We start from the raw sequence: 27,334 nt of genomic DNA on the forward strand, positions 1-27,334 counted from the left end.
GGTGAAGGCAGCATCAAACCATTAATACTTGACAGTATATTTTTAACAGTTTATAACAGTCAGTTATTAAGTTGTCGAGCCTTCTGAATCATAACTTATTTTCTATATAAATAAATCTCAAAACTAATTCAGTGTGAATCTAGATTTTTACTTCTTTTCCTGCGAACTTACTTACGTGGTTTTCAATAACAAATTCAATACCAAACACTTTAAAAAACTGATCTACAAACATAGTACCATCCGTTGAACTACTTTACACGAGGAAAAATTTTTAGAACTGCGGATATGCAGTGAGTATTGTTGGGTCTTATAGCCCTAAATCCCCACTAAAATTGATTGGATTAGGAAGAAAATTTGATAAAATTCACTGAAAAATGAGTCATTTGTTGTTAAAAAATTAGTAATATAGTTGATAAGCTAATTAATTGATTGATAATCCCTTTATAATCACCTTATCTGATCAAAATTCTCATTTTGATTATAAAAACATGACTCATTCTATCGATATGCAGATCAAAAATTGATTAAATAATAAAATAGAAAGTTTATACACCCAACGACTAATATTAGATAACAATAGTTACTAGATAATAATAATAATTATTAACAAACTGATAAAATAACTTATAAATTTAAAAAATATCCCCTCCAAATCGTAAGCCATGCAAATATTCAAATTCAAAAGTATTCGTCCCCCACCTTCACGCAAGGCCCAAACAAGGGGTAAGATCTGTACACCTACTACTCCCGTAACGGGTCCCCGACACGTGCCACCAATCAACGGCTCAACATTGTATCCCAGAGGCCGATCACTCAGGTATAATTTTATGGCTTTGAATGAGTCATGACAATAAGACCTATAGGCCTTATATTTTAGCCAAAATATATTTTGACGTTCTTTTACAATAGTTACCGTATGCTCAATTAAGAATACCAATTGACGCGGTTCTCGCCACCCGAAACGTAGATTTTTAGTAATAAGCTTTGTTACGGTCTCGTGTAACTCGTGCCTAGTTTTTTTTCTATCTAAAATTTTTATTATTTATTTTTCTGGAAAGCGAGAAATTATCTTAACAGAATTTTCTTATAAACTGATAATAATATAAAACCAAATACTTAGACGTACGGTGGTGGATACGCGACACACACATAGTACAGGTATTAGTGATTATGGACACCTACAATACTAGTATTTGTGAAGATGCAACACGGGCCGCCATTATCTCCTCACTTTACTATTAGACGAGTAACCAAGTCGGAGTCATGTAATACCCATACAGTGCCATCAGTATTATTCGCACATACAAAAAAGCTAAGTTAGATTAATGTCGAACTAGCCAATCAGAGTGCTCAGCAACTGTCCGACAGTCACGCAGCAGTAACCGCTTAACAACAAGTCGGACATGGGTGCAGTAAAATTTAATAATTCGGTTTTGCTTGGTCAGAGGTTTTGTAGTTTATTAAACTGAGAGAGGCCGTTCAGACATGAAGTTCAGTAAAATTTTCTTTGCTCGAACAACAGTAAAAATTATTGATTCGAAAATTCAGTTGACTATTTGCATATAAGACCTTATAACTTCAGAAGATGTATTAGATATTCGCGAAATAAAATTTTACATTACGAAATTTAAATCTCTATTTAATGACGTACGTATTAACATTTTATTCGGGGCAATCCCTTTACCTACAAGATCAAAACAAGTACGTCATATATTTTTTTATCTTTCATAACTTGTTTGTCGCATCGATTGCTGCACGGTTAATTATCTACTCGGTCGATTTCCGTCAAATTATTTTGTTGGGTTATTTGCTCTGGAAAAATAAAAGATAGAAAAATATAAAAGTAATAAGACCGGACGAACTAATCTAGGTAAATATCACTATAGATACCATAAGACTCGAATTACTCGTGACTGCAAATTGTTTTAATTATTTATTTATGTTAATAACCTTTAAATTGTTTATAGTATTATAAATTGTAAACGGTTAGAGCTGTATTATCTACTATTATTTGTTTATGAACTGATTGGCGTTGAGAATTTTGTATACACGTATTGTTGTACTTCAGAATTTTTTTGTAATGATTACTGGTATGACTGTGTTTTGACAGAATATTCAAGATACCTGAGGATGTTGGAATAAAACTGACGAAATGTCGTATAACGAATAATTATCATAAAATTTATTGATGGTCTTTTCACCTGACTCTTATTACATATTATATCTCAAGACCTGAAGTTTTTTATGAAGACTCGAATATCAGAACAAGCAATACTAATCTACGATACATAATAATCCCGTGTTAGGCAACTGATATCAAACCGTAATTTAAATTTAGTTGCTTGTACTTATTTATGTAGATACGGATAAACAATAAAAAAACAATACGAACGCAATAAAAGTTCTCTTTATCGTTGAAAATATTATCACACCACGTAATAATGATAAGGACCGTTTTTGTTTCTAAGAACAAAAGAATTTATTTACGGAGAGGCAAATTATAATTTATACCAAATTTCAACCCCACTACAACCTAATAGATAATCAGTTTTTCAGTTCAATTCACCAACGTTAGCGTAATCAGTCACTTTACCTCTTAAAATTTGACTATTACATCTACTGACCCGTTCTTTGATTTCTTTACTAGTACATTCAATTGTTCCGTTTTGTTGACTATCTTTCCATTACATTCAGTAAGGGAATTTAATGAGTTACATGTAACAAAGAATCCTTCCTTTTTTGTTTTTTTTAACCCATACTCTAAATAGTTAAAACATTTTCCAATGAATTAACCAATGGTCAAATCAAGTGTAGTAATATTATTATTCGATAAATACTGAATTAATCGAACTCTACTGTTAGTAAGATTCTTTTTTTTTTAAACATAATTCGTTCTAGAAATTAATTCATCGTCTACTATGCGATAAATAGGATTTATAATCACAGTCAGAAATATCGTGGGGAATCCATTCAGGTAGTCGAGTTAAAGCAGCTGCTTATCGAAATTGAAAGCCTACTATTGACAGGTACATTAATATATTTTTTTTCTTATCTTTCATTATCATCTATCTCTGTTTGCTGTTATTCATTCGTGCCTGACCTGACTCAATTAAAAATCTAATTCCTAAATAATCTTTTTTTTTCCTTAATAAAATCCATCAAATTTTCCATTGCTTTTCATAGAAAATGAAACCGAACGTTAGCCTACTTGAGTGCGGATGGGTTAAATAAGGAATGAAGAAAATGCTAGTGATTGCTTAAGGATGGCCGTTTGGTTTATAATAATTTCACTCCAAGAGGTAACCCTAGGTTATATGAGATTTACTATTATTTACATTCTAGCCTAACTGAGATTTAAAGCTTTGTTAAGGCTCCCATTATGCGTACGTATTAAAAAATTTAATTGTAATTTGTCTGTGCTCAATTAACCTATTTAATATTAAGTAGTAACGTAGGAAGTAACATCGCATTAATTATTTGGATTTAATTTTTAGTGATAACGAAACTAAAATATTTTTGATCTTATAGTCTACTTATTGATGGACAATAGATAGCAAATAAGAAAACATGTATTAAAAAATTAGTCTTATAAATTTCTTAAATACAATAATATATTTAATTCCACGTAATACGTAATAGAGATAAATCAAACATTGTCGGTTAGATCAATTTGTTTTACTGCGATTACCTCCTTCCTTTCCTCAACTCGATTGTCAGTGTATCTTACCGCGGAAAGGTTACCAGTAACCTTTCAATTTCACGGTGAGTTCATTCGTTTTAACGTTTTTCTCACGCTACGAAAATTGCTACGAACATCTGCTACAATTTTTCTGCAGTAAAATTCAGTGACAACTAGACAAGATATAGTTAAAATGGGAATAAATTCATGTCTATTTAATAAAAAAAATATATCGTTACCAGTGAGGCATTTTATTTAAGTTGCTTCTATTTATCACTAAAATATAAAAAATTTTTATAATATTGAAAATGTTTGGCGAATCTAAAAGAAAACTCCTTGATTCATGCAAAAATGAGTTGAAGAAAACAATTTGTAAATTGAGACTACAAGAAGAAAATTTGAATACCAAGCTATTGGTGCCAGTAGTTTAGTGCCTTGATTAAATGAATCATAATAATTTAGAGAGAAATGAAAATTTTCGATGTCGTATTGCCGATTTTTTTTTTCATTTTTCATTTTTCATTCAAATTCAGATTATGATTCAGATGACTTCCTCATCGATAAAAAAAAAATAATAATTGTTACGTCCACGTGTTCTAATAAATATCCAATTAATCTCCGGCTCGAAATTTGTTCGCCGAAGTCCAGGGTTTTAAACGGGGATTGCGTCAAAAATAAGAAATCATAAACAAAACACTTCATTTTAATTATACAATCAAAGAAAAGAAAACCTCTTTATTGGCATGATCATGTTAATAAACAATATGAGCAACAGTTACATGGAAAAAAAAATATCGCTCTCGGAGCCATACTGTAATGCTACTGTAGCTATCCCCACTTAACTAACTGTTTGATTCTTACTAGAGCCATCTAGTAGATCGCTCTGACAGGAATACTTTAGTTAGCTGAAATAGCTAAACCGTATCGCTGGGAGAGCGAAATGGTATTGCTGTGAACAGTAAACGCCTCGCAATCTTGTGTGTTGACATATTTCATAACCTCAAAAATATTTGTTTTCACTGATGACTACCAAATAAAATATTATTCATTGATTGATGAAAATTTATTTATTATATGGAGTAATAAATTAATTTTATAGTTATGGATAACCAATAAATTAGTAGATAGCTTTTTTTTATTTTTTTATTTTTAAACAAATTTAAACTTAGTTTAAATGAAAAAATTTACAAAAATTATACTGACGTTTTTTTTTTTAATTGTTATTTTTGTATATAATTTATAACTTTTTTAAAATTGTCAAACTTCTGGTTATAATTATATTTAATGACATTAAAGTTAACAGTCACTTGATAATTTTTTAATTTTATTTAACAAATAAATTTTTTCTGAAAAATTAATTTTCAAAAAATTTATGATTTTTTTAAATTTCTGCAGGTCAATTTTTTTTTCATTTTCTGTTTTTTACCATAATTTATTTGTTAAAAAAATTCTAAAAATTATTAAATATCTAGTAAATTAATTTTCATTTATATTTATTAGTGATAAATAATATGGAACCATGTTTTTATTTTTAAATTAAAAAAAAATTTATTTTCATAATTAAATTGAGAATTGTAAATGATGATTAAAAAAAAAATGATTTCTTAATAAATAATTTAAATGGTGGATAAATGAAAAAAACGATTATAAACAATTAAAAAATTTTTTTAAGAAAAAAATTGTTTTTTAAAAAATCATTATTTTACTAAGACTAAAATGACAAAAAAAATTTTTTCAAAAATATTCAATTTGTCGATTTGTTTATAAAAAATTTTTAAACAATTAATGTTAAAAAATTTTTAGCCAAGCTGCCAAACGCAATATATGAATACAAAAACAACTAAAATTAAAGATTTGGGAAAAAAAATTTTTTTAATAACATTAGCCTGATATTTCTATTTTTGATAACTTTGAAAAATCATTGTAAACAAATGCAAAAACTTTTATAAACTTTTACAACGCAATCTTGTTCATTATTTATATAACAAGAGCTCCTAAAAGAAAAAAAATTTATAGACACAATTTGTAAACTTTTATACAAGATTTTATTAAAACTCGTCTCCGAAAAATTTGTTAATTAACAATTGAATAACGTAAACAAAAATTTAGCTAAAAAATTTTTTTCTGCGGGACTATATTCCTTCAAGTGTCTAGATGAGATTATAATTTATTCAGATTTTTAAATTAATATTGAATGATCTAAAAAAATTATTTTGTGTTGCATACCTTGCTTGACGGGGACGCCTAGGCTCCGAAACGGCCGCGCGGAGCCCAACTTTTAACGTTAAATTAAAATTATAAATAATGGAGCTACAACTCCGGGAGTCAAGACTTATTTTACTAAAATTTTCTCCTCTTTTAGAATCTTTTTTTATATTTCAAATATCTTTTATATTTTTGAAGTTATAGCAACAAAATGGAGGCTACCCTTTTTCCATTTCGTTTTTTGTTTATAACAAATGAAATTTTTAATAGCAGATAAATTAAAAAATACCCATTTCTCAGAATTAAATTCTGAATCCAATGTACCAATCGCCATATTTTTAAGATTGGTATTAAGATTTTTCGCAGAAAACTCACTTCTCGACTAGACTATAGGACGAGGGAACTCGTGTAAACAACTTAACGTTTTATGGGAATAGCAAATCGGGTACCGCTCCAGTTGTCAACTACTGAAACTTTATATGTCATTCGCGACCATAAATTATAAAGAATATTTTCTGACCACATTGCTGTCACTTCGAAAAACAAATTTCGGGAACGTTCACACCACGAGAAGGGTTTCGAAGAGCTGAGTCAAAACTCTCAAAGGGGGGAAAGGAAGTACTAAGTCTATAAAATATATCGAATTCGCGAAGATTATTCACTGCCACCATAACCTTCTCCCATTAACCATTCCTACAATTAATTAATCGGTCAAATCCTTAAACAGTTGATTACGTATAGAGTACAGTCGAATTTAAATCATCAACCAGTCAATTAAATGCAGTGTATATTCAAATCTAAATAAATCTTGAAATAGAATAATTAGTGTAATTATTATAAAATAATTCCTCATTCATCCTTTCAATTAAAATAAACATAATTATTAAGTTCACATCGACGAGTAGTCGCCGCTTCACTACAATGACAGGTACATTTCTCATTATTTATATATATATATATATATATATATATATATATATATATATATATATATATATATATATATATATATATATATATATATTTATTTATTTTGGTTATTTCTATTTTCTCTCTACGTATTCTTAACACATCTGCTGTGCCTGACCTAACCCAATCCATGACCCAGTTTTTAATCACGTATACAGTGTGTAGCTTCGTGTAACACTGACATATGGTTACCCATAGGCGCGGTTCCCGCCTCCTCAGACATATAACCTTAAGTGGTTAGTCTTAAATTTAAGGAACTGATATAATTGTTACTGACCAACATTAGGACGTAACAGTTACTGTAGGAAAACGTTTTGTTGTCGTAGCGCTCTACTAGTAACTCTCTAGTAAATGGCTCTAGTAGCAAAATTTTTTTTCCGTGTACGGTCGCGTGTACAATTTCGATGTACAGTGTCTCAAAAGAGGCTTCCCGCTCCACCCTCTCTCTCCGCGAGGCCCGTAAAGAAGGTGTATTTTCCGTTATAAATACAATAGATATTAAGGAGGGCCTAGAAACGTGCGTTAGTTATTAGCCAATCCCGAAGATCGGCTGCCTAAATCTTTCCTGCCCGTAAGGCCCCCACACACGTGTATTGCTCGGGTAAGGAGGGCTCGGTATTCGCGCGGTTTGAACATGGCAGCCGATGACTATTAAAATTACCTCCCAATGCATGCTCTTTTGTGTACTCTACGATAGAAAACGTATAGATAAGACTATTCGTAACCGGGGGGGTTGGGGTTTACAATTTTACTAAGAGCTCGAACCTCTAATGTTCACTTTACTGACTTTTACAAAAAAAAATAATTTACGACCATTGGCTGTTCTCGAGAAATTGCTTTATATGGATATATTCGCCGAACATTACTTTATAAGGAAGCGTTTTGTCTAGCTACGTGGCCGAATATCGCCGTATAATGGCGGATCCACGAGTATAAAAACTCTAGCCGTGGAAGCTAGACCAGAACTCATCGCGAATTTTTGCAACCCGTGGTACGGTTCGTGATCATTAAAATTTTGTATATTTGTTTAATTGAATTTAATCGAGTGCCTAAATTCAATAAATAAGCCATTGGCTTTAGTAAATAAATAATTAAAGAAAAAAATAAATTTATTTTAAATAATTATTTCTAGAAGAAAAAATACTATAACTATTTTTCTCTTCCCACGGTATACGACTGATAAGTTAGTTGTTTTTCTTTGCATAAGATCAAATCCGGCTAACATTTATATAAATAAATTTTTTAAACCGAAGCATTTAGAAGCGAAAAGCATTTAACAATGCAGGTAGAAATAAAACTTAGAGCAGCTGCTCCGGTTATCAGCAGAGAAAAATTTGAAAAGAATATAACTCATTACATCTCAACCATCGAGCCGAAAGACCATCTATCGAAGTAAATACTCAAAAACATAAAAATACTCGGTTAAGACGTGAGTAGTTAGGGGCACGGAGAGCGAGACACAACAAACCCCCACTCCTCGGCCACTGGCGCCAGACCTTTTTCGCTCCCCGCCGTGAGGGGTTTCTCCGTGTGAAGGAATTCCCTTGGTAAATTTTGGACCTGAAGTTTTTCCTGTAAGTTGTATGTGGATAGGGGTTTACCATATGGGGAAATAAAGACGTATGTCATAAATTAGTCATGGCATGGGGTTAATGGGAAAAAGATGTAGGATTGTATGATTTTCTATTTATTTTTGAAGATCTGATGATGAGATTTTTTTTAAAATTGGTCGCAGCAGGGGGTGTGAGGAGGGGGCCTTGGAGAAGTGTGATGTTTCTCGAAACGAGAAAAAATTTAACTTTTATTTGTGGTCTTATTTCGAGAGAGTACATTCCGTTTTTAACTTCTAATTACGATGGATCCCAACGGTTTTAGTGACTCCTTTGAGAACGAATGGTTTGGTGAAAATGTTTTACCTGAAATTTTGCCTGATTTAAATAATTATTTGGCGGATATTAACGGTAAGTTAATATATGAATAATTACTAGGCTTTTTAAAATAATTAGGCTCGCTAAATTTTTTATTTATTTTTAATTTAATGTCATTTTTAAAAAAGGGCATCTTTTAATTGAAAATCCAGTATCGTATGATGGTAGACAAATAGAAAACAATGATGATGATCAGGTTGTTACACAATGGTTAGAATCAAATGAACTTCCAGAAAATTTGCCCGTTTTAAATAACGACCCTCTTTTGGCAGTGCAAAACTGTCCATACTCTTGTACTAAATGCTATGCAAAAGGTACTTGCGATACAACTCAGCGTAAAATAACATGTTTTAAATGTAATCGGTTTTTCTATGGACAACAGTATTACAATAATCATTTAGTCAAAGGCTCATACGGAGGAAAAGAGCAAACTGTGTGTGATAACGAACAATTTTGTTTAACCTGCCATAAAATTATATTCCCGAGAAAGGCTTTACACAGTTGTGGGAAATTTTTGTGCTCTACGTGTAAAGAACTTTGCGAAGAAGGACATTTTTGTTTCATGACACTTGTGAAGTTATCTCCACCAACTAAACAGTGCGTAAAATTTGTGTATTATGATCTTGAGACTCGCCAAGATGATAAATTTCATGGCAGTGAAAAGATGAACATTCATGTACCAAATTTATGTGTCGCTGAACAAGTGTGTAATGTGTGTTGTGGTATTGATGACCTCGAGTTGGGTACCACCAGACCTTGGTGTAATAATTGTGGGGTTTGTAAAACAATTTTTCATGGTGAAGACTGTGCAGAAAAATTTGTGGACTATATCTTAGAAATAAGTAAACCTAAGACTTGTAAAAAAGTGGTATGTATAGCACACAACGCTAAAGGTTTTGATGCATAGTTTATCCTCACGGAGTTGTTTAATAGACAGTTAAGTGATATTGATACGATCATGACCGGTACTAGTGTCACCTTAATTAAACTCAACAGTAAAAAAATTAAATTTATTGATAATCTGAATTTCATTTCGGCACCATTGTCAGCTCTACCCAAATCATTTGGCTTCGAAAATAAAATGCGGAAAGGTTATTTTCCTTATTTTTTCAACAGCAGAGCCAATCAAGATTACATAGGTGTAATGCCGGACAAGCAGTTCCATTAAAAAGTATTGGGTATAGTTTTGCACTATTATCTTTTTCAGCACTGTATACTATGATAGCCGTTCCTTGGTATTTTAAATAATTTTGGAAAAATTTTATTTCCTCGAGCCCACATCCTTCATTAGGAACCGCTACACCAGCAAAATTTGATAATTCTTTTGCGCGATTTTTTTGTTCTTCACCTCTACCATCCCTTATAATTTTATAATAGTCATACAGTGGACCTGTTGATGCTTTTTTGAGTAACCTCTTTTGACCCGAGGAGTGGGGGTTTGTTGTGTCTCGCTCTCCGTGCCCCTAACTACTGACGTGTTATCTTGTGTAGACAAACAACCCATCAATTGGTGAGAGAAAAACAAAAACTCCTAGCCCACAAGTAACAATATTCAGAACCGCGTGTACGACTACAAAAAAATCGACGAGCATATATAACGACGAGCACATATACGAATAATAAAAACCGGCTATTGAGATAAACGAACGACCATCGAAACTCATGCGGCGTTCAAAAGATAAGAATAGTTGAATATTGTTACTGATGCTACGAGAAAATAAATCGCAGTGCCTAACTTTATTATAACATGTAAGAAACCTCAGCCGAGTAAACAACGCGCTGAGTCAAAAGTAAAATAATAATTATCGGTGAACGGATTCAAAACGGTCCCACAGTACAACTAGGTAAAGAAAAGAAAATCTAAAAGCGCATTAACGGTACCGCTGCCGCTATCTCCCTCGCTCTTATACGGGCATCTCACATTATTACTAATACCAAGATTATCAAAATTCGGATCGAAGAAAGAACTCGCGGACCTATAAAACTAAACCACGACCTCTGTCGCTAGCATTCCTCCCCATACCGCGAATACGATCGGTAGTTCTTCATAACACTCGAGATCCAGTGTTAGGTTGTCATCCAGCCAACTGATTAATAAGTGTTATTGAATTTAAAATTTTGCCTAAATAACTAATTTACTCACAAGTAATAATCGCGAGTTCGTTAAAAACCCTTCACTACCTGTTCCTACATCGACTATTAATAATAAACACATTCATTACGGATCACGTTGGTCTTTGATCTCAGACCTTTCGACGCCAGGTACTTGGACGAGGGCCCAACAATAACAAGGCACAATCCCGAACCCGGTATATGTCATTTTCTTTCTTCGTTTTATTCATTTAAAACCCTCGCTTATTTCTTTCGCTTGTGCCCTGACCGACCCTACGGGAAATTCCAAGTCGGAATCCCCAAATTTTAAAATAACTTCACGGTACCCCTTTTTGCGTCGTGTCAACTCCGCGTGTAGTTACCCAAAAGGCGCGGTTCCCGCCTCCCGAAACATATAATCTTCAGTGATTAGTCTCGAATTTAAGGAACTGATCAATTAATTATGTTATCGTCATCCGTACGTAACACTACCCCCTGCCCTCTCATCTTCTTCGGAGTAGCCGAAGAGTAGGAAGGTTAACTACATGTAGTAACTATTATGTCAAACAGATATCTAGCGACGCCATAACTATTGTGGGAGGGCCTAGACTCTCTCGCGTGACGCCCTGCACCAATCCGGACGAGCCGCAGTCTAATCCCCTCTTGTAGGTCCCTAACACACGCAAAGTGAAGAGAATCTATTGCCCCCCGCCGTTCCCAACAGGACTCCCGATGAATACTACGTTATCAATAAATAATCTTTTCAGTCCCCCCAATGCATGTTTTTTCTACACAGAAAAAAAAATTTCTTGAACCAAGAAAATTACAAGGAAGAATGAAGTAATTTTGGAGCAAGAAGAAATTATCTTGGCTTAAAAAAATTTAACTTCGTTCAAAAAATTTTAACTTCATTCAAAAAATTTTTAGTCTTCCTTAAAATTTTCTTGATTTAAGAAAATTAACGCTTGACTCAAATTGTTTTTTCTTTCTGTGTATATACTCTATGACAACAAACATAAATAGAAATTTTATGGAAAAACTAATTTATAATTACCATCGGCCGAGCTCCTCGAATAATGCCTTATATGGACATATTAATCGCACATTACCTTATAAGGAAGCATTTTTGTTTAGCTACATGACTAGTCACTATAACATGGCGGACCTGCGGATATAAAAGTTCCAGCCGCGGAAGCAAAGATGGCACTCATCGAAAAGCCGGTAACCCATGTTACGGTCCGTGATATTTTTTTTACATTGAATATATATTTTGTGACAGGGAAAACTGAACTTCCCATGGTCGTTATCGACCACTTTATTGACGCCACGATAAATGAGGGTTTTCCCTTACCGTACGATTTTTGACAAGTAGTTCAGACTTGTCACCGGGTGTGCAAATCGAAAGTCCCCACTGCTGTCCCCAAAAACGAAGCGGGGTTGACAATAGGAAAGTTCGAGAACTCGGAGTCAAGGGTTATAAAAGAGCCGACAAAAGAAACATCGAGGCTTTTTGAACCAGGCCCTGGAACAAGTAACGCTTTTTGAGCCAAGCCCTGGAACAAGTAACGCTTTTGAGCCAGGCTTTAAGCCAGTGACGCTTTGAGACAGTGAGGCTTTTGGCAAAACAGTGAGTCAGTGTAGTGCTGTGTAGTAAATTCTGTCATCAAGATTTAGGACCCTCAAGAAGGAAGTCAATGTACGATCCGGAATTGGGAACCCTTTACTTGGAGTCAGATAGTTCATTGAAGACGAGAGAGAGACCAACCAGCCGCTGATTTCGCCAGTTTCCACCAGGACATCACTCAACGTTTGGAGAGTTGTAAAAGTTAAGTCAGGTATTATTATTACAATTATTTCAGGCCAAGCTTGAATTTGAAAATTGAGAGGCCGAATTAACTGTAATAAAATTTTGTCAATTAATGATCGCTATTGTCTCAGATGTCACTTTTAATTTAGTAGATTCTTTTATAAGTAAATTATTCATCAACGTCATTTATTAGTTATTACAAGTCCTTTAGTTATGGGAAATTATTTAAGTAGAATTATCTTGGTAAAAATTGAAATAGTAGAAGCATTTGTGTAATTTAGATAGTCAAGGTCATTTTGGAATATATGTAGTTTGAATATTAAATGAGGCTTGTTAAATTTGTAGAATTTGAAATTTGAAATTTTGTAAAATTAATTCTAGGCCGTTGGGCTAAATTTAATTAATTTAGTAAATCTAGTAAATTAGTTATTGAGAAAATAGTTTATGAATTTAATTGAATAATTTTGATTGATAAAATTTGGTAATGAATTAAATTAGTGAATTTGGTATTTTGTATTAAAGAAATGTTAAGCGTAAAATTTCAGGAATTTAGATAATTAGTAATTCGGATAAAGTGGGTATTAAGTTAGAGTCCGGTGGACGATTTCTGTATGGAATTTAGTGAGTATTTAGAAACGTTGTATAGACACCTGAGTCGGGAGTACAACGGATTAAGTTAGGAAACCGCTGCGTAGACGTCCGAGTCGGGGGCGCAGTCGGGAATAGGTTTTAACTGGTATTCCGTCAGGTTGACGAGGTAAATTATGTTAATTGGTATTCCGTCAGGTTGACGAGGTAATTAATTGGTATTTTATGGTATTCCGTCAGGTTGACGAGGGAAAATTTAGGTTTTAAGGTATTCCGTCGGAGTGACGAGGTTTGAATAAATTGGCAAGGGCCAACGTAGGTGAGAGGTTCTCACAATTAAGTTAGTTATAAGAAAATTGTTAAGTTTGTAAATTGATTGAATAAATCACTTTAATTGGTATAAATAATTTTTTTCTCAGTTTTATTTACAGCCTTTCTCGGACTTCTCACGACCCTGTCTTTTCCCTCTCATGCTTCCCCGGTTTCTGGGACACCGTGTCTAAAATCCCAGTGGCGCCCTTTCTAAAGAGGAAAGGGGTAGCTAACTGGACCTGGGCTAAACACCCCCGGTTACAATTTAATTAAATTTTACCGAGTGCCCAAATTCAATAAATAAGCCATTGGCGTTAATAAATAAATATTAATAATTAGAAAGTAATTAATTAATTTAATTGTATTAAGACAGAAACGTGTAATTATTCTTACGTTCTAAATTATATTGATTGACAAGTTATCGGCTTAAATAGTCAATTCACGTTTAAAAATAGTTATTCAAACAATTCTCCGAATCGAGAAAATAAATTACAACAAAAGATATTTTAATTCTCGAGTAGATACCCCAGAGCAGCTGCGTGCGGTTATCAGTTAGTTGAAATCCAAAAATCATTATGGTTCGACTATCACCCAAAAAAATAATTATCAGTGTAAAGATTTCGAAACCAAAAATTACTAACGTGAACGTAAGTCGCGGTATCTCGCGTAGCCTAAGTAAATATTCACTAAACCGGGAATAAGAACAAAAGAGCACAAGACTAAAAAGTACTCGGCACAGTGTGTGTTACTATTGAAACCACGAAAGTTTTATTCGGAAACGGGAAATCTCATTATTGAGATAGAAAGATCTCACGGTAAGAATTTACTCATAGAGATAAGAGGAAAATAAGTTACGCCAAAACATATCAGTATAACTCGCGAGAACCTTAACCTGAACAGACAATACGCCGGGCCACGGGTACGAAGTCCAGAATAATATAAAAATTATAGACAACCGAATTTAACCCGGTCGCGTTCGACATTCAGAAAATAGGAAAAAGTTTTAATGCATTCATGTTACTATTGTACAGTAACTTCTAAATGGAAAATAATCAGGTCTTAAATAAATATATTTAATGTCAAATCAGGTGAAAAGACCCAGAGAATATATTTTAAATCATTTATTCATATATACGACGTTTCGTCGGTTTTATTTCGGCATCATCAGGTATCTGACAACAAACCAACAAATTAGTCAATAAAAAATTTTTAGTCAATAAAAAATTAACAACAAGTTAGTCAGTAAAAACTACAATAAATTAAATAATATCAATACCTTGAATAATTTGTTAAAATGTTGTCAACCAGATATTCATTACATGACAGCTTTACATTAGTCAATTCCAAATTATAAAATAATAATAATATATCAACCATTTAACAAATAAATTTAATAAATAATTTTCATAGTATTAATAAATAACAAATTATTAATAAACTGAATATAAGAACACGCTACTCAGCAAATTGCTCTCGACTAAAACAGCTGATAATATTAGCAACTAGCAACTCTAGCGGCGTTATCCTGAACTAGTCATTACTCACTCAATTCAAATGCTTATTGAATTTAAATTTTTTAATCAAACCCAAATACACACTATTTAAATTTTCAGTGTCTGTTCTTAAATTAACCGTGTCTCTCAAGAAAATCTGGACCATTTCACTAATATTACGCTTATAAAAATTACTTTCTCTATCCACAATTCTCACAGAATCAAAATTAAACACTTGACCTGTTTGGAAATGATGGAGAGCTAGCGCAGTAAGATCTTCTTTATCTCTGAACTTATCCTGACAGCTATATTTGTGTTGATAAATCCTTCTTGATAAGTACTGTTTAGTCTGGCCCACATATGCTTTTCCACAAGAACAAGGAATACTATAAACTAACTCCGATTTCTGGTTCCAGACAGTTTTAGCTTTTAGCTTTGAGTATACTTCGCTGACAGTACGAATATTATAGAAAGCTGGTCTCCAATCCGTAGATCGAAAACTCAATGAAATATACCTGCTAAGACCTCGAATGAACGGGAACCTGAACCTATTTTCTTGAGTTTTTATGTTAACACTATCCCTGTTCTTATGCAAATTTTCAAATCTCCTCAAACAGACATCTATGAACGACCTTGGGTAGTTATTCCTATGTAAAATGTCCCGGACTTGTAATAAGTTTTCTTCATAAAAGTCTGCATGACTCAATCTGAACGCTCTGAACATTAATCCAAGGACCACACTGATTTTATGTGCAATCGGGTGATGTGAGTTAAAATTGAGTAATCTGCCCGAACAGGAAGGTTTCTGATACCAATTCGTCCGTAATTCACCACTATCCAACCTAAACACCACCGTATCCAAGAACGGTAGCTTGTTATCAACTTCCTTCTCCATTGTGAACTGAATCTTCGGATGAACGCCATTAAACCAAGTCAGCAGACCCTCAACACGATCTTCAGATACCGCCAGTAGAGTGTCATCCACATACAGCTTGAGAAATGCTATTCTAAACGGTATTACTCTTATAACTTTGTTCAAAACGTGATACATAACTAGGTTTGCTAACGTAGGACTCGCAGGATTACCCATCGCTGATCCATCTAACTGAATATAAAACTCATTATTGAAAGTAAAATAGCTAGTATCAAAGCATATTGTAACCAAATCAATAAGATCTTTTTTCCATAGCTTAGTAACCCGTTTAAAATCATCCCAGTTCTCCTCAATCGTTGATAACACTAGCTCCTTAGGAATATTGGTGAATAAGGACACGACATCCAACGAGACCAAGACATAACCCTCCGGTAACCTAACAGTACTACACAACTCAACTAATTCAACCGAGTTTTTTACGTTAATATCAAATGTATCAATCACTGGAGTCAACATTGTATGTAAAAATTTAGCTACCTTATAACATGGTGATTTGATGCAGCTGACAACTGGACGCATTTTACAGCCTGCCTTATGTACTTTACGAAGACCATATAATCTTGGTGGTAACCCATTCACGGTCTTTAAGCTCTTCCCCATCCAGTCGTCAATAACTTCATCCTCCACGTGCCTTTTTTTATTGACTAATTTGTTGGTTTGTTGTCAGATACCTGATGATGCCGGAATAAAACCGACGAAACGTCGTATATATGAATAAATGATTTAAAATATATTATCTGGGTCTTTTCACCTGATTTGACATTAAGTAACTTCTAAAGCGCCGAGTATCGTCAACTGTTATCTAAGTCCTATCAAAATAATTTATGCTAAAGGTTATTAGAATTTTAAATCAGAAAGAGGAAGGACTTGCGATTATATAAAAAACCTTCCACGATCCCCGGGAATCATCAGTACATCTTGTAACCGCGTGTGCTCTCGGTTCCTTTACTCCCAAGTTAACGAATAGTCAAACTTTTAATTTACGAACCAGTCAACCAGTTAGTGATGGTTACTAAATTTGAATTCTTTATTTCAATAAAATCGCTATTCCATAAAAATTGTGAAGTCATTTACTTGTAACGAAATCCTGATTACCTATTACGATTGTTCACTCTAATTACTCGCCAGTAATTACCTTTCGACCAGTGGTCTCAGAATATTCGTGACCAGGTTCCTGGACGAGGACTCAACGACAACACAGGTTCGACCTTCAAGCAGGTATAAGTGTTCCTCTTTCTGCGTTGATTTTAATTCGAACTCGTTTATCATTTCATTCGCTTATACCCTGACCTACCCAAGGAAAATATGACAATTGAGTCGAAATTCCCCAAAATAGAACAATAGTCCCATGATTACTTGTGTCACGTCAAACCCCGCGTGCAGTTACCTATTGGCGCGGTTCCTGCCTCTCGAGACATATAATCTTCGGTGATTAGTCTCAAATTTAAGAAACTGTTCAAATTAATTGTATTATCGTCGCCCGAACGCAACACAACATAAATAATATAAATAATACATTAGAACACTCTTTTCACACATATATAACAATACTCGCGGTTCAGAATCAAAAACGCGATTCAAAATCAATAAACAATATAAACAATGTAAGCAATATAAACTAAAACAAGAGAACATTCAATCCAAAACATATACAACAATATTCGGGGGTCAAACTTTTAGTTTGAATTTATAAATTAATTATAAATAATATACTATTATAAATGGTAATTACGGACAGTGTCTCGGATAGCTTAACTGGTAGAGCCTTTGGCGCGTAACCAAACGATCCGGGTTCGAGTCTCGGTCTGGGCTGTCCGAATTACTTTTCAGTTACCGAAAATTCCTACTGAGTAAAAGTCCTCTCCTTCCCCCTTTATCCTTTATTTCCCTAATTCCCAAATTTGTCATTAAAGGCAAATCACATTACAAAACACATTAAAGTGCATCAATCAAAGTATCAACCATTGGCTCGACCATCTTGAGCAACTTTCTATTAGGGACTACATAAACACCATAGAAGAAAATATATCAAGATATATTCTGAAAAATCTCTTGTACCCAAGACCAGAGAAACACCAAACACAAATATAATATTAAAATATTTTGAAAAACATTTTCTGGATTTATTCAAATATAACGAGAGGACTCCTTCAATTCACAGTAATCTTGGAGATCTTGGGTTTTTATTTTTCTGGGACCTGCTACACCACCATGAAGAACTTGTTCAAAAAATAGTACACAAAGTTGAAAACCAGCTGTCTCAACGCTACAGCATGTATTATAACGCCGACGAAGGACAAGACATCACTGATTAATATGGACCCAATATTTTTATCTCTAATATTATCATTATCATTACTATTATTATTACTATTATCATTATTGTTTTGAGTGATATTATTATCATCAGCATTACGATTATTACTAATTATAGATGAAAAAACCTGTTTTTATAAGTATGAATGTGAGTGTGAAGAAAATTGGTAAATAAAAGAAAATATTATATACTTGTTGTTTATTATTTAATTATATATTTTATATCAGATATAATTTTATCGTTTAAACCTAAATCTATAAAATCATTAAAACCTAAATTATAATAATAACTATCTAAATTATAATTTTGCTGCTCTTGCAACAAATAGTTAATCCAACGAGCATGGTTATCATCGCTAACAATATTAAATTTTTCAGTGTACATTCTTCGTGATTGAATCTCACACTCAATTAAATACCATAAATTACAATCTCCATATTTCTTTCGCATATTATAGAAATGATAAGTTCTTACAATATTTTTCATTTCACTATAATGCGCTTCACAGTATTGATATTTTTTATGGCAAAAATTTTTACATTGAGAGTGATAAACATATGCTCGACATGGGTGTGTAGAAAATACAATTTTATTATATAAATATGTAATCATCGTATTCCATTTATACCTATACATAAAAAAATTTATTAATCCACATATTAAATCGAACACAGTAAACAATAAGATTCTTAATATAGCCACGTAATATAATACTATGGATACAATTTTCTAGTATGACTTCTGCAGATCCTCGTCCCCGAGGTTTATATAAGATCACACTTCTCCAAGGCCCCCTCCTCACACCCCCTGCTGCGACCAATTTTAAAAAAAATCTCATCATCAGATCTTCAAAAATAAATAGAAAATCATATAATCCTACATCTTTTTCCCATTAACCCCATGCCATGACTAATTTATGACATACGTCTTTATTACCCCATATGGTAAAACCCCTATCCACATACAACTTACAGGAAAAACTTCAGGTCCAAAATTTACCAAGGGAATTCCTTCACAGGGAGAAACCCCTCACGGCGGGGAGCGGAAAAGGTCTGGCGCCAGTGGCCGAGGAGTGGGGGTTTGTTGTGTCTCGCTCTCCGTGCCCCTTACTACTAGTAAATGTATTGAGCTGATATTTTAAAATTAATTAATTATAATCAAATGAATCGGTATTAAGACGTAATTTACAAAAGTTATCCACAAATAAGAAAAGATGAGATTGCAAAAAAAAATTAATCAATGAAAGGGTTAATAATTGCTCGATCAACTCACTGTTGTCAATCCCTCAAGCTCTACAATTTGCATCTGTGTACCAATTTAAAAAATTAAAAATACATTTAGTTAACGAAAAATTTCTATTAACTTTTGAAGACATACACAGCTTAACATAACAAAATCGAAAATTTAGTTTTTTGGGCGCTAGTAGAGCATAGCTTCCATGCAGTCGCGCTCAAGGCATATAATATAATCTGACAAGTTCAAACTTGTTTGATTGCCACATGTTGTAGAAAATTAATGACGACACAACTAAAACCGGTTTTGATGATATCGCTTTTGAATTTCAAGGTCAATCCCTTCCATATCTTAACTTTGTTGCATCATCCAACCTATTCTATCCAATCAAAACTTAGACAATCTTGGTGGGGGCAACTTTCATCACTGATTCAATGATAATCTGTGGTAGTGGGAGAAAATCTATATAATTAGCTCATTTTCTTCAATTCTTTACAGTATTGTACTAGTGACTGATCTTAACACATCTTTCCAGACTGCTAAACGAACCTAACCTCAAATAAACTCGTTTGAATGACATCATCCAAAGATCTTGGTGGGGATTATTACTTCGACAGCCAATCTGTGACGATGATTTAGTGGTGGGGATAAGCTTATAATCGTATATAACCAGCTCATTTTTGTAAACCTCAATAGTATTTCTCAAGCCAGTATTCTTAGCACATCGTATTAGACTATAAGTACAACTTCAACCTCAATTTTACCGGAAAAAATACGAATACCTCAAATTAAGTAAAGAAAAAACTCAAGTGAGTAACAAAGATAATAGCTCCGAGATTCGTAATCATCATTAAAATTCGTTCAACTTTATTAATAATTGAATTTGATCACAGAAAAATGGATTTGTTCATAGACTTCGAATTTCTCAAGGACGAAAGTGGTGAATTAGTTGTCAAAGAATTATGCAGTATCCATAGCTATTATGATAATGACACCCCCTCAGTTAAATGTGCGATGTTCTTGCCCCCATCTCATTGGGATCGTTTACCTGCCAAAATTAAAAGTTGCAATCAATGGAACACGAGAAACTCTTCTGGAATTCCATGGGAAGCTGGAAGCGCTCCTTATGATAAATTAAATCAAGTGCTAAAGAAGTTAATTTTTGATAAAAAACCTTACTACATTTTCGTAGCCAACAAGAAGAAAAAACAATGGCTTGAAAAGAAAATTGGCACAACTATTCCAGTTATTGAAGTCAAACGGATTGGCTATCGCAGGAACAACCAGATTTTCTTAAAATGTACTTACGACGCATACCACGCAGAAACGCTGTCAGAAACGCTAAGTGTGCATTTCAGCATGCATATCGCATGTATCAATGGTTCAAAGACCGGTGGGGTGCTAGTAGTTCAGAGAAATCAAACATGCTTTTTGTGCTGGTCGGTGAAAATCTCAATAGAATGGCACCAAGAGACAGTTTTGGGCTTTCATATCATGATTTACAATTATATGTATAGGCTGATAAGAAACAATTTTGATGAAAACAATGTCTGGACTGATTGATTGAAGAAAGTAGGACTATAAGTCAACAGATCAAAGCTATGTGACAAATATTCTAAGAATTACAAATGTCATTTTAGGATAAAACTTATTATGTATTCATATGTGTCATAATTTTCCATTTTCTTAATTTAATAAAGAAAGTTTTATAACAAAATTATGAGTTTCTTTATTTGCTTCAGAAAATTTTGAATAATATTTTAGAGATAATCCTCTTCTAAAAAGTTGATGGCCGGATGTCGTATCGTTTTACGTCACTTCTGTGACTATTTTATTCGGTTGTTGATTTGTCGACTGAGATAGTGGCGGGATTTTTAAAAGAATGAAGGCGAGCGAAGCGAGCGTGTTAAGTCTAGTTATTTAAATAAGTTTATTTAAAGCAATTTATATAAGCAATAACAATAAAAAAGTTCTGGCGCACTGATAAACTGATAAACTGATGATAGATTTTATTTTATTCTATTTTTTAATTAATTATTATTCAGAGTCGGTTTTAACTGCTGTGGTCATATCACCGATATTAATCGTTGGGAATAGTACGTTGGGGCCTTTTTGGGTCGTGAAAATCTTAATCTACGCGACAAGGGTCGAATATTAACGAAATTGGTTTCTAAGACCAGCTTGGGATTCGAACTTACGCCTAGTCGATGAGCCAGTCCGATAGCTCTATAGGCCATGCGCCTTATATCACTCGGCTAACCTCACCGGTTGATAGATTTTATTATTCGTCTTGAAATTCATTTATTTTCTTTTTTTGACAACTAACTCATATTTTTTTTTTTTATTTCTGAAACAGAATAGACCAAAGAGATCGGACCTCATTTTACAGCTAGGAACAGACCAAAGAGATCGAACCTCATTTCACAACTAGGAACAGTCAAAAGTATTAAAAGAAATATCAATGTTGGGAATCTTGGTATTGGAATAAATAAAATTAGAAATGGATCGAATGGAAAAGTAATTGTTGAGTTGGATAAAGAAATCGACAAGTCAGTCTTGGCTAATGAAATAACTGAGAAGATGGGAAATTCGGTAAAGGTAACTACAATTACTAAAAAATTACCAAAATTGAAAGTAATTGCTATAAATAAGGATATAATTGAAACGAATGATAAAGTCCTTACTGATAATATTGTTAAGCAAAATAAATTGATTAATCTACAAGGTGGAAATGAAATTAAAATTATTAAAAAATATTTGAAAAACCAAGATTCTGGTACGATGATATTGGAGTTGCATCCTGATATTCATAAATTGTTACTAAAGAATGGTAGAATAAAAATAGGTTGGATGAGCTATAAGATTTACAATTTTATCGATATCAATCGTTGCTTTAATTGTTGGGGCTATAATTATAAGGCAAATAGATGTAAGAGGCCTGTGGTTTGCCGTAAATGTGCAGGACAACATAAAGAGGTAGATTGTAAAAATAATGAAAGAAAATGTGCATACTGTGTAAATTCGTCAAATAAATTTAACGCAACAGATTGTGATATAAGTCATGAAGCCACGGATCTAAACTGTAAGTTTTATTTGAAAGTGTTAAATAATGAATCAAAAAGAATAATAAATTGTGAAAATTAACAATTAAAAATAGTTTCGCTCAATATAAATGGACTAATAAATAAGAAGGATATTTTAATTAAATGGATTGAAAATATAAAACCAGATATTATTTGTTTAAATGAAACTCATGTTAAGGACGATATACAAGACCATGAAATTTCAATTGAAAATTATAATATAATTAGAACTAATACATGCAATAATCGAACCGGAGGTGTTATAAGTTATATTAAAAAATCTATGCAATTCGATGTTATAGTGAATAATGAACTGATTAGTGAAGATACTTGGTTACATGTTTTTCAAATAAAAATAAAGGAGAAAATTACAATTTGTAATATATATCGTTCTCCAAACAGTAGAGTTAGTGAATTTTGTGTAAATATTGTAAGTTTTGTGAATAACATATTAGATAAAAATAAAAATAAGTTAATGATTGTCGGAGACTTTAATATTGATATTTCTAAATTAAATTATTATGGCATAAAATTGTTGAACAATCTTGCATCGTTAGGTCTTAAGCAAAAAATTAAATTACCAACTAGATCAACATTGAACTCAGATACAATAATAGACTTAGTTTTCTGTAATTTCAAATGTGAATCTGAAGTTTTAAATACGCCAAAAATTTCAGATCATAATAACATTATTATACACATGAAATCAAAGAATAATAATCAATTGAAACCTCAAAAAATTATAAGTAGAGATTTCGAAAACTTTGATAGTTATATTTTTCAAAATGTTTTAATAGATAAAATTAAATTTTTAATGAATAATGAGAGTAAAACTGAGGATTATAATTTTGATACTTATGTTAGAAATATAAACTTAGCTATTTACGACTCAATAGAAATAACTGCACCTAAAATTGAGAAAACAATAAAGCCTAATTGGAATAGTAGACCATGGATAAGTAATGATATAATTAAAAAAATAAAAAATCGAGATCAAGCTTATTATAGAGCTAAAAATTCTAAGTGTATAGATGACTTAGAAAATTACAGAAAACTAAGAAATGAAATAGTTAACAGCATTAGAATAAATAAAAAAAAATTCTATGAAAATAAAATTGATAAAAATAAACATAAATCACATTTAATGTGGTCTGAAATTAAAAAATTAATGGGTGATAAAAAAGCTAACTCGATTATGCCCAATTGTATTAAAATTAATGATAAGTTATTGGATAGTAAGACTGATATTGTAAATGAATTTAATAACTATTTTGTAAATAGTGTAAATAATATTGTAAAGGAAATTAGCGAAACTATTGATAACTCAGTTAGTAGTACAGAAAGTCGATCTGATTTTAATTGTGATAATAGAAATGACGAGAATTTAAATTCAAAATTTAGTGAATTTGACACTGTCTCCTATGCAGAAATGAAATTAATAATTAGAAATCTAAATAATAATAAAGGCAACAAATTAGATATCAATGCTAAAATTGTTAAATTAATATGGGAATCTGATCCTAATATTATTCTAGACATATTGAATCAATCTTTAAGACTGGGCATTACACCGGATATCTGGAAACTATCAACAATTACACCTTTACAAAAAATCAAAAATAGTAAAAATATCGAAGATTTTAGGCCGATCAATACATTACCAATTATGGAACAGTTACTGGAAGAAGTAGTCAAGTCTAGGCTTGAAAGGTATCTAGAATCTAATGATTTGATAGATAATGAACAATATGGTTTTAGAAAATATTACTCTTGTGAAGCAGCTATTCAGAGCTCTCTTATTGATTGACGAAATTGTCTTGATAAAGGTAAGATTGTTGGGGCATTATTTATTGATTTCGCGAGAGCGTTCGAAACTATTAGTAGAAAAACATTGATTGAAAAATTAAAGAAAATTGGAATTAGCGAAATAGTATTGAAATGGTTTGAATCTTACCTAAGTCATAGGAGACAAAGAGTTAAATTAGATAATATATTTTCTGACGAAATCAGAAATGAAAATGGTGTGCCACAGGGTTCTAAACTCGGCCCCATTCTCTTTCTGATATATGTAAATGACATGATTCCTTTAATTAGAAATTTAAGTGTCACATGTCGCCTTTTTGCAGACGATACGAAAATTTATTTTGCAAGTAAAAATTTGGAAGAAATTGAAACCAAACTAAATTTAAGTTTATCTGTATTATATGATTGGTTATTAAAAAACAAAATGAAAATTAATGTTAAAAAAACTGTATATATGTTAATACATGATAATAAGAAAAACTATGTTAGAGGTAGCTGTAATCCGAACAAAAACAGTTTCACTGTAAAAAATTGCGCCAAGGCCACGTTCATGAAACTCATCTCAATAACATTTGCACTTTACAAAAAAAATTAGACTCATTTTAATAATTTTCATTCTCTACAAAAAGATATGAAATACAAAAAAATACCAAGAAACCGTCATAATGTTGTACCAAGAAACCGTCATAATGTTGAAAAAATTGAAAAAAAATTTGTTGAAAATTAAAAAATAAAAAAAAAATTTTTTATCGTACTTGGCGCGCGTCATTGAGTACCCCAAATTTTTTCGGACGAATTTCAATTGAGGAGCTGATTTTCAAAAGGGAATCTTTTCATATTTTAAAAAAAGCAGTTTTTTGAATTCTTAAATATTTATTACTTCAAGAATTATGAAGATTCCTAAATCAAAATCAAATTGTAGCTTCATAACCGATAGCACTTTATAGCAAAATTAAAAAAGTTCAATAAAAATATTTAGAATTGGAGATAATCAGTTCTGTGTTTCGATTAATCAAAAATGAAAAGATACCATTTTAAAAATCAGCTCCTAAATTATCATTTATTATTATTATGATATTGTTGCTAGTAAATAAAACAATGCATCAAACGCATAATTACAATACGAATTATCTAAAAATTATGATTATTTGAAACCCGCTGAATCGAATAACAATGCCACCTACAGGAAATGACCAAAAGATCATAGAATGTACACACTGATTAATGAGAATTCTCGAGACCCTGAACAGCTGGTATATCTGAAGAAAGTAAAACTCAAACAATGTTTAGCGTATTATCTATTTGGTCTGGTTAATAAATTAAATTAAATTAGAACAATATGTTTAACAACATACGCATAGAAGGTTGTTGGATAGTTTAGTTAGTAGTTTACTCTGTAAATTTTTTTGTATTCATAAGAAATTTTTTTACATTCTTAATTTAAAGTTTGTACTTTTCCCACGGATATGAAATGTTCATAAAATTATTATAAAAATAAATTAAACTTTTATTTTCCGTAAAGAAACTAGTAGCATCGATAAAATTTCATGAAAATTAGTCGCGTATATCTTTTGGATGAGATTGATAGACTTGAATTATCAATCATAATATTTATATTTTATAAAATCGTAGGAAAAATCGTTTGAAACCCGCTCAATTGAGTAACAATGCCACTACAGGCAACGACTAAGAAATCATAGAATGTGTACAGCGTCCAATGAAAATTGCCTACATCCTGAAGAACAGCTGGCTTATCGGATGAAAGTAAAATTCAAACAATGTTACTTCGTCGTCTATTTAGTCTAGTTACTAAATGAAATTTAATAAGAAAAATATGTTTTATGTTTACAAACATACATATATAAAGTTGTTTCATAATTTGTTTTGATAATTTTGTATTCGTGAAGTAATTTTAACATTTTTTATTTAAAATTTGTGATGTTCCCGCGCAAAATTAAAAAGTCACAAATAAATCAAATATCCCGGACAGAGCTATAATCGTATGGAAGGTCGTTTGTTTTTTAATTTTAGAGCTCAAATCCTAATAAGAAAATGAAAGTTTTTTTTTTCTCATAGTATCAATTGGCAATGAAAAACTTAATGACTGAGTCGCGTGTACTTCTTAGTTTGTATTGAAAATCTAATAATCAACTACAAAAATTAAATTTGTATAAAAACATAACAAAATTTCTACATTTTTTGAGATTGAAGGAATTGATAATTTGAATTTTATACTTTCTCGCTGAAAGTTCAATATGTTACTTTACTTTTGAAGTGCGATTTCATGCTGACGCTAATTCTTATGAGCTAAACGATGTTAAGTTTTGAAGCTGCATTAATTTAAGATGGCAGTTCTCTAGAAATTATATACTCCAGCTCACTAAAGTTAGCACCCCAGAGTTTTTTTTTTAATTTCAAAATTTTTTTTTTCATTATATCGTTAGTTAGTTAATAAAAATATACATGCATTAATTAACCATTGTTTCGAAATTTTTTAAGAAATTTAAAATGAAATTAATATTTATTAGTTATTTATTTATTTACTTAATGACATTGACATTGGCTGACGTCCAACAATTTTTTTTCTAATTATTTAAATTAATTAAAAGGTGATTCTTAAAAAATTATACTTGTAGATTTTTTAATTTTTTACACATGAAATGTGCTTGTCACTATAATTTTCAAAAGACCACGCAAAAAGTCTATATACGTAAAGTTGACGCATGCGCGGTGCGAATATTTAGAATACATACATTCAGCTAATTAAAAATGTTAATAAAACAACAACTAAACAATTTGAAATAGGAACAAATGTTAAATATACATGAACAATCAAAAACAGAGGTTTAATAACCTAAATTGCAACCAAAATATTAAAAACATGCGATAGGG

At 31.9% G+C, this 27,334-nt stretch overlaps 2 protein-coding genes across 3 annotated transcripts in view; one reads left to right on the forward strand and one right to left on the reverse strand.

The window, feature by feature from the left end:
- The first annotated feature begins 10,414 nt into the window (after positions 1 to 10,414).
- Positions 10,415 to 27,334, forward strand: part of LOC141535623 (uncharacterized) — a 41,812-nt gene continuing 24,892 nt past the window's right edge. Inside the window, exons 1-2 of one of the 2 annotated variants that reach the window (XM_074255623.1) lie at positions 10,415 to 13,427; positions 13,466 to 13,548. The gene's annotated coding sequence lies outside the window, so the exon portion shown is untranslated. Of the gene's footprint in view, positions 13,549 to 27,334 lie in introns of both variants that reach the window. The other variant, XM_074255622.1, reaches the window with a different exon arrangement.
- LOC141536002 (uncharacterized) lies at positions 14,701 to 17,275 on the reverse strand. Its single transcript, XM_074256198.1, has 3 exons — positions 17,142 to 17,275; positions 15,212 to 16,637; positions 14,701 to 14,751 (listed from the first exon to the last, which is right to left on the reverse strand). The coding sequence occupies exons 1-3, from the start codon at positions 17,273 to 17,275 to the stop codon at positions 14,701 to 14,703; spliced, it is 1,611 nt and encodes a 536-aa protein (XP_074112299.1).

Source organism: Cotesia typhae, unplaced genomic scaffold (genome assembly GCF_013202065.1).
Source record: "Cotesia typhae breed Kobodo isofemale line unplaced genomic scaffold, CoteBio_Ctyphae scaffold_152, whole genome shotgun sequence".
NCBI classification, from domain to species: domain Eukaryota; kingdom Metazoa; phylum Arthropoda; class Insecta; order Hymenoptera; family Braconidae; genus Cotesia; species Cotesia typhae.

Coding starts and splice junctions, on each gene's coding strand:
- LOC141536002 (XM_074256198.1), bottom strand. CDS start 17,275: ATGATAAACGAGTTCGAATTAAAATCAACGCAGAAAGAGGAACACTTA. Junction 16,638..17,141: donor CTGAGACCACTGGTCGAAAG/GTAATTACTGGC, acceptor CAATAAAAAAAG/GCACGTGGAGGATGAAGTTA. Junction 14,752..15,211: donor AGATTTTCTTGAGAGACACG/GTTAATTTAAGA, acceptor GTTTGTTGTCAG/ATACCTGATGATGCCGAAAT.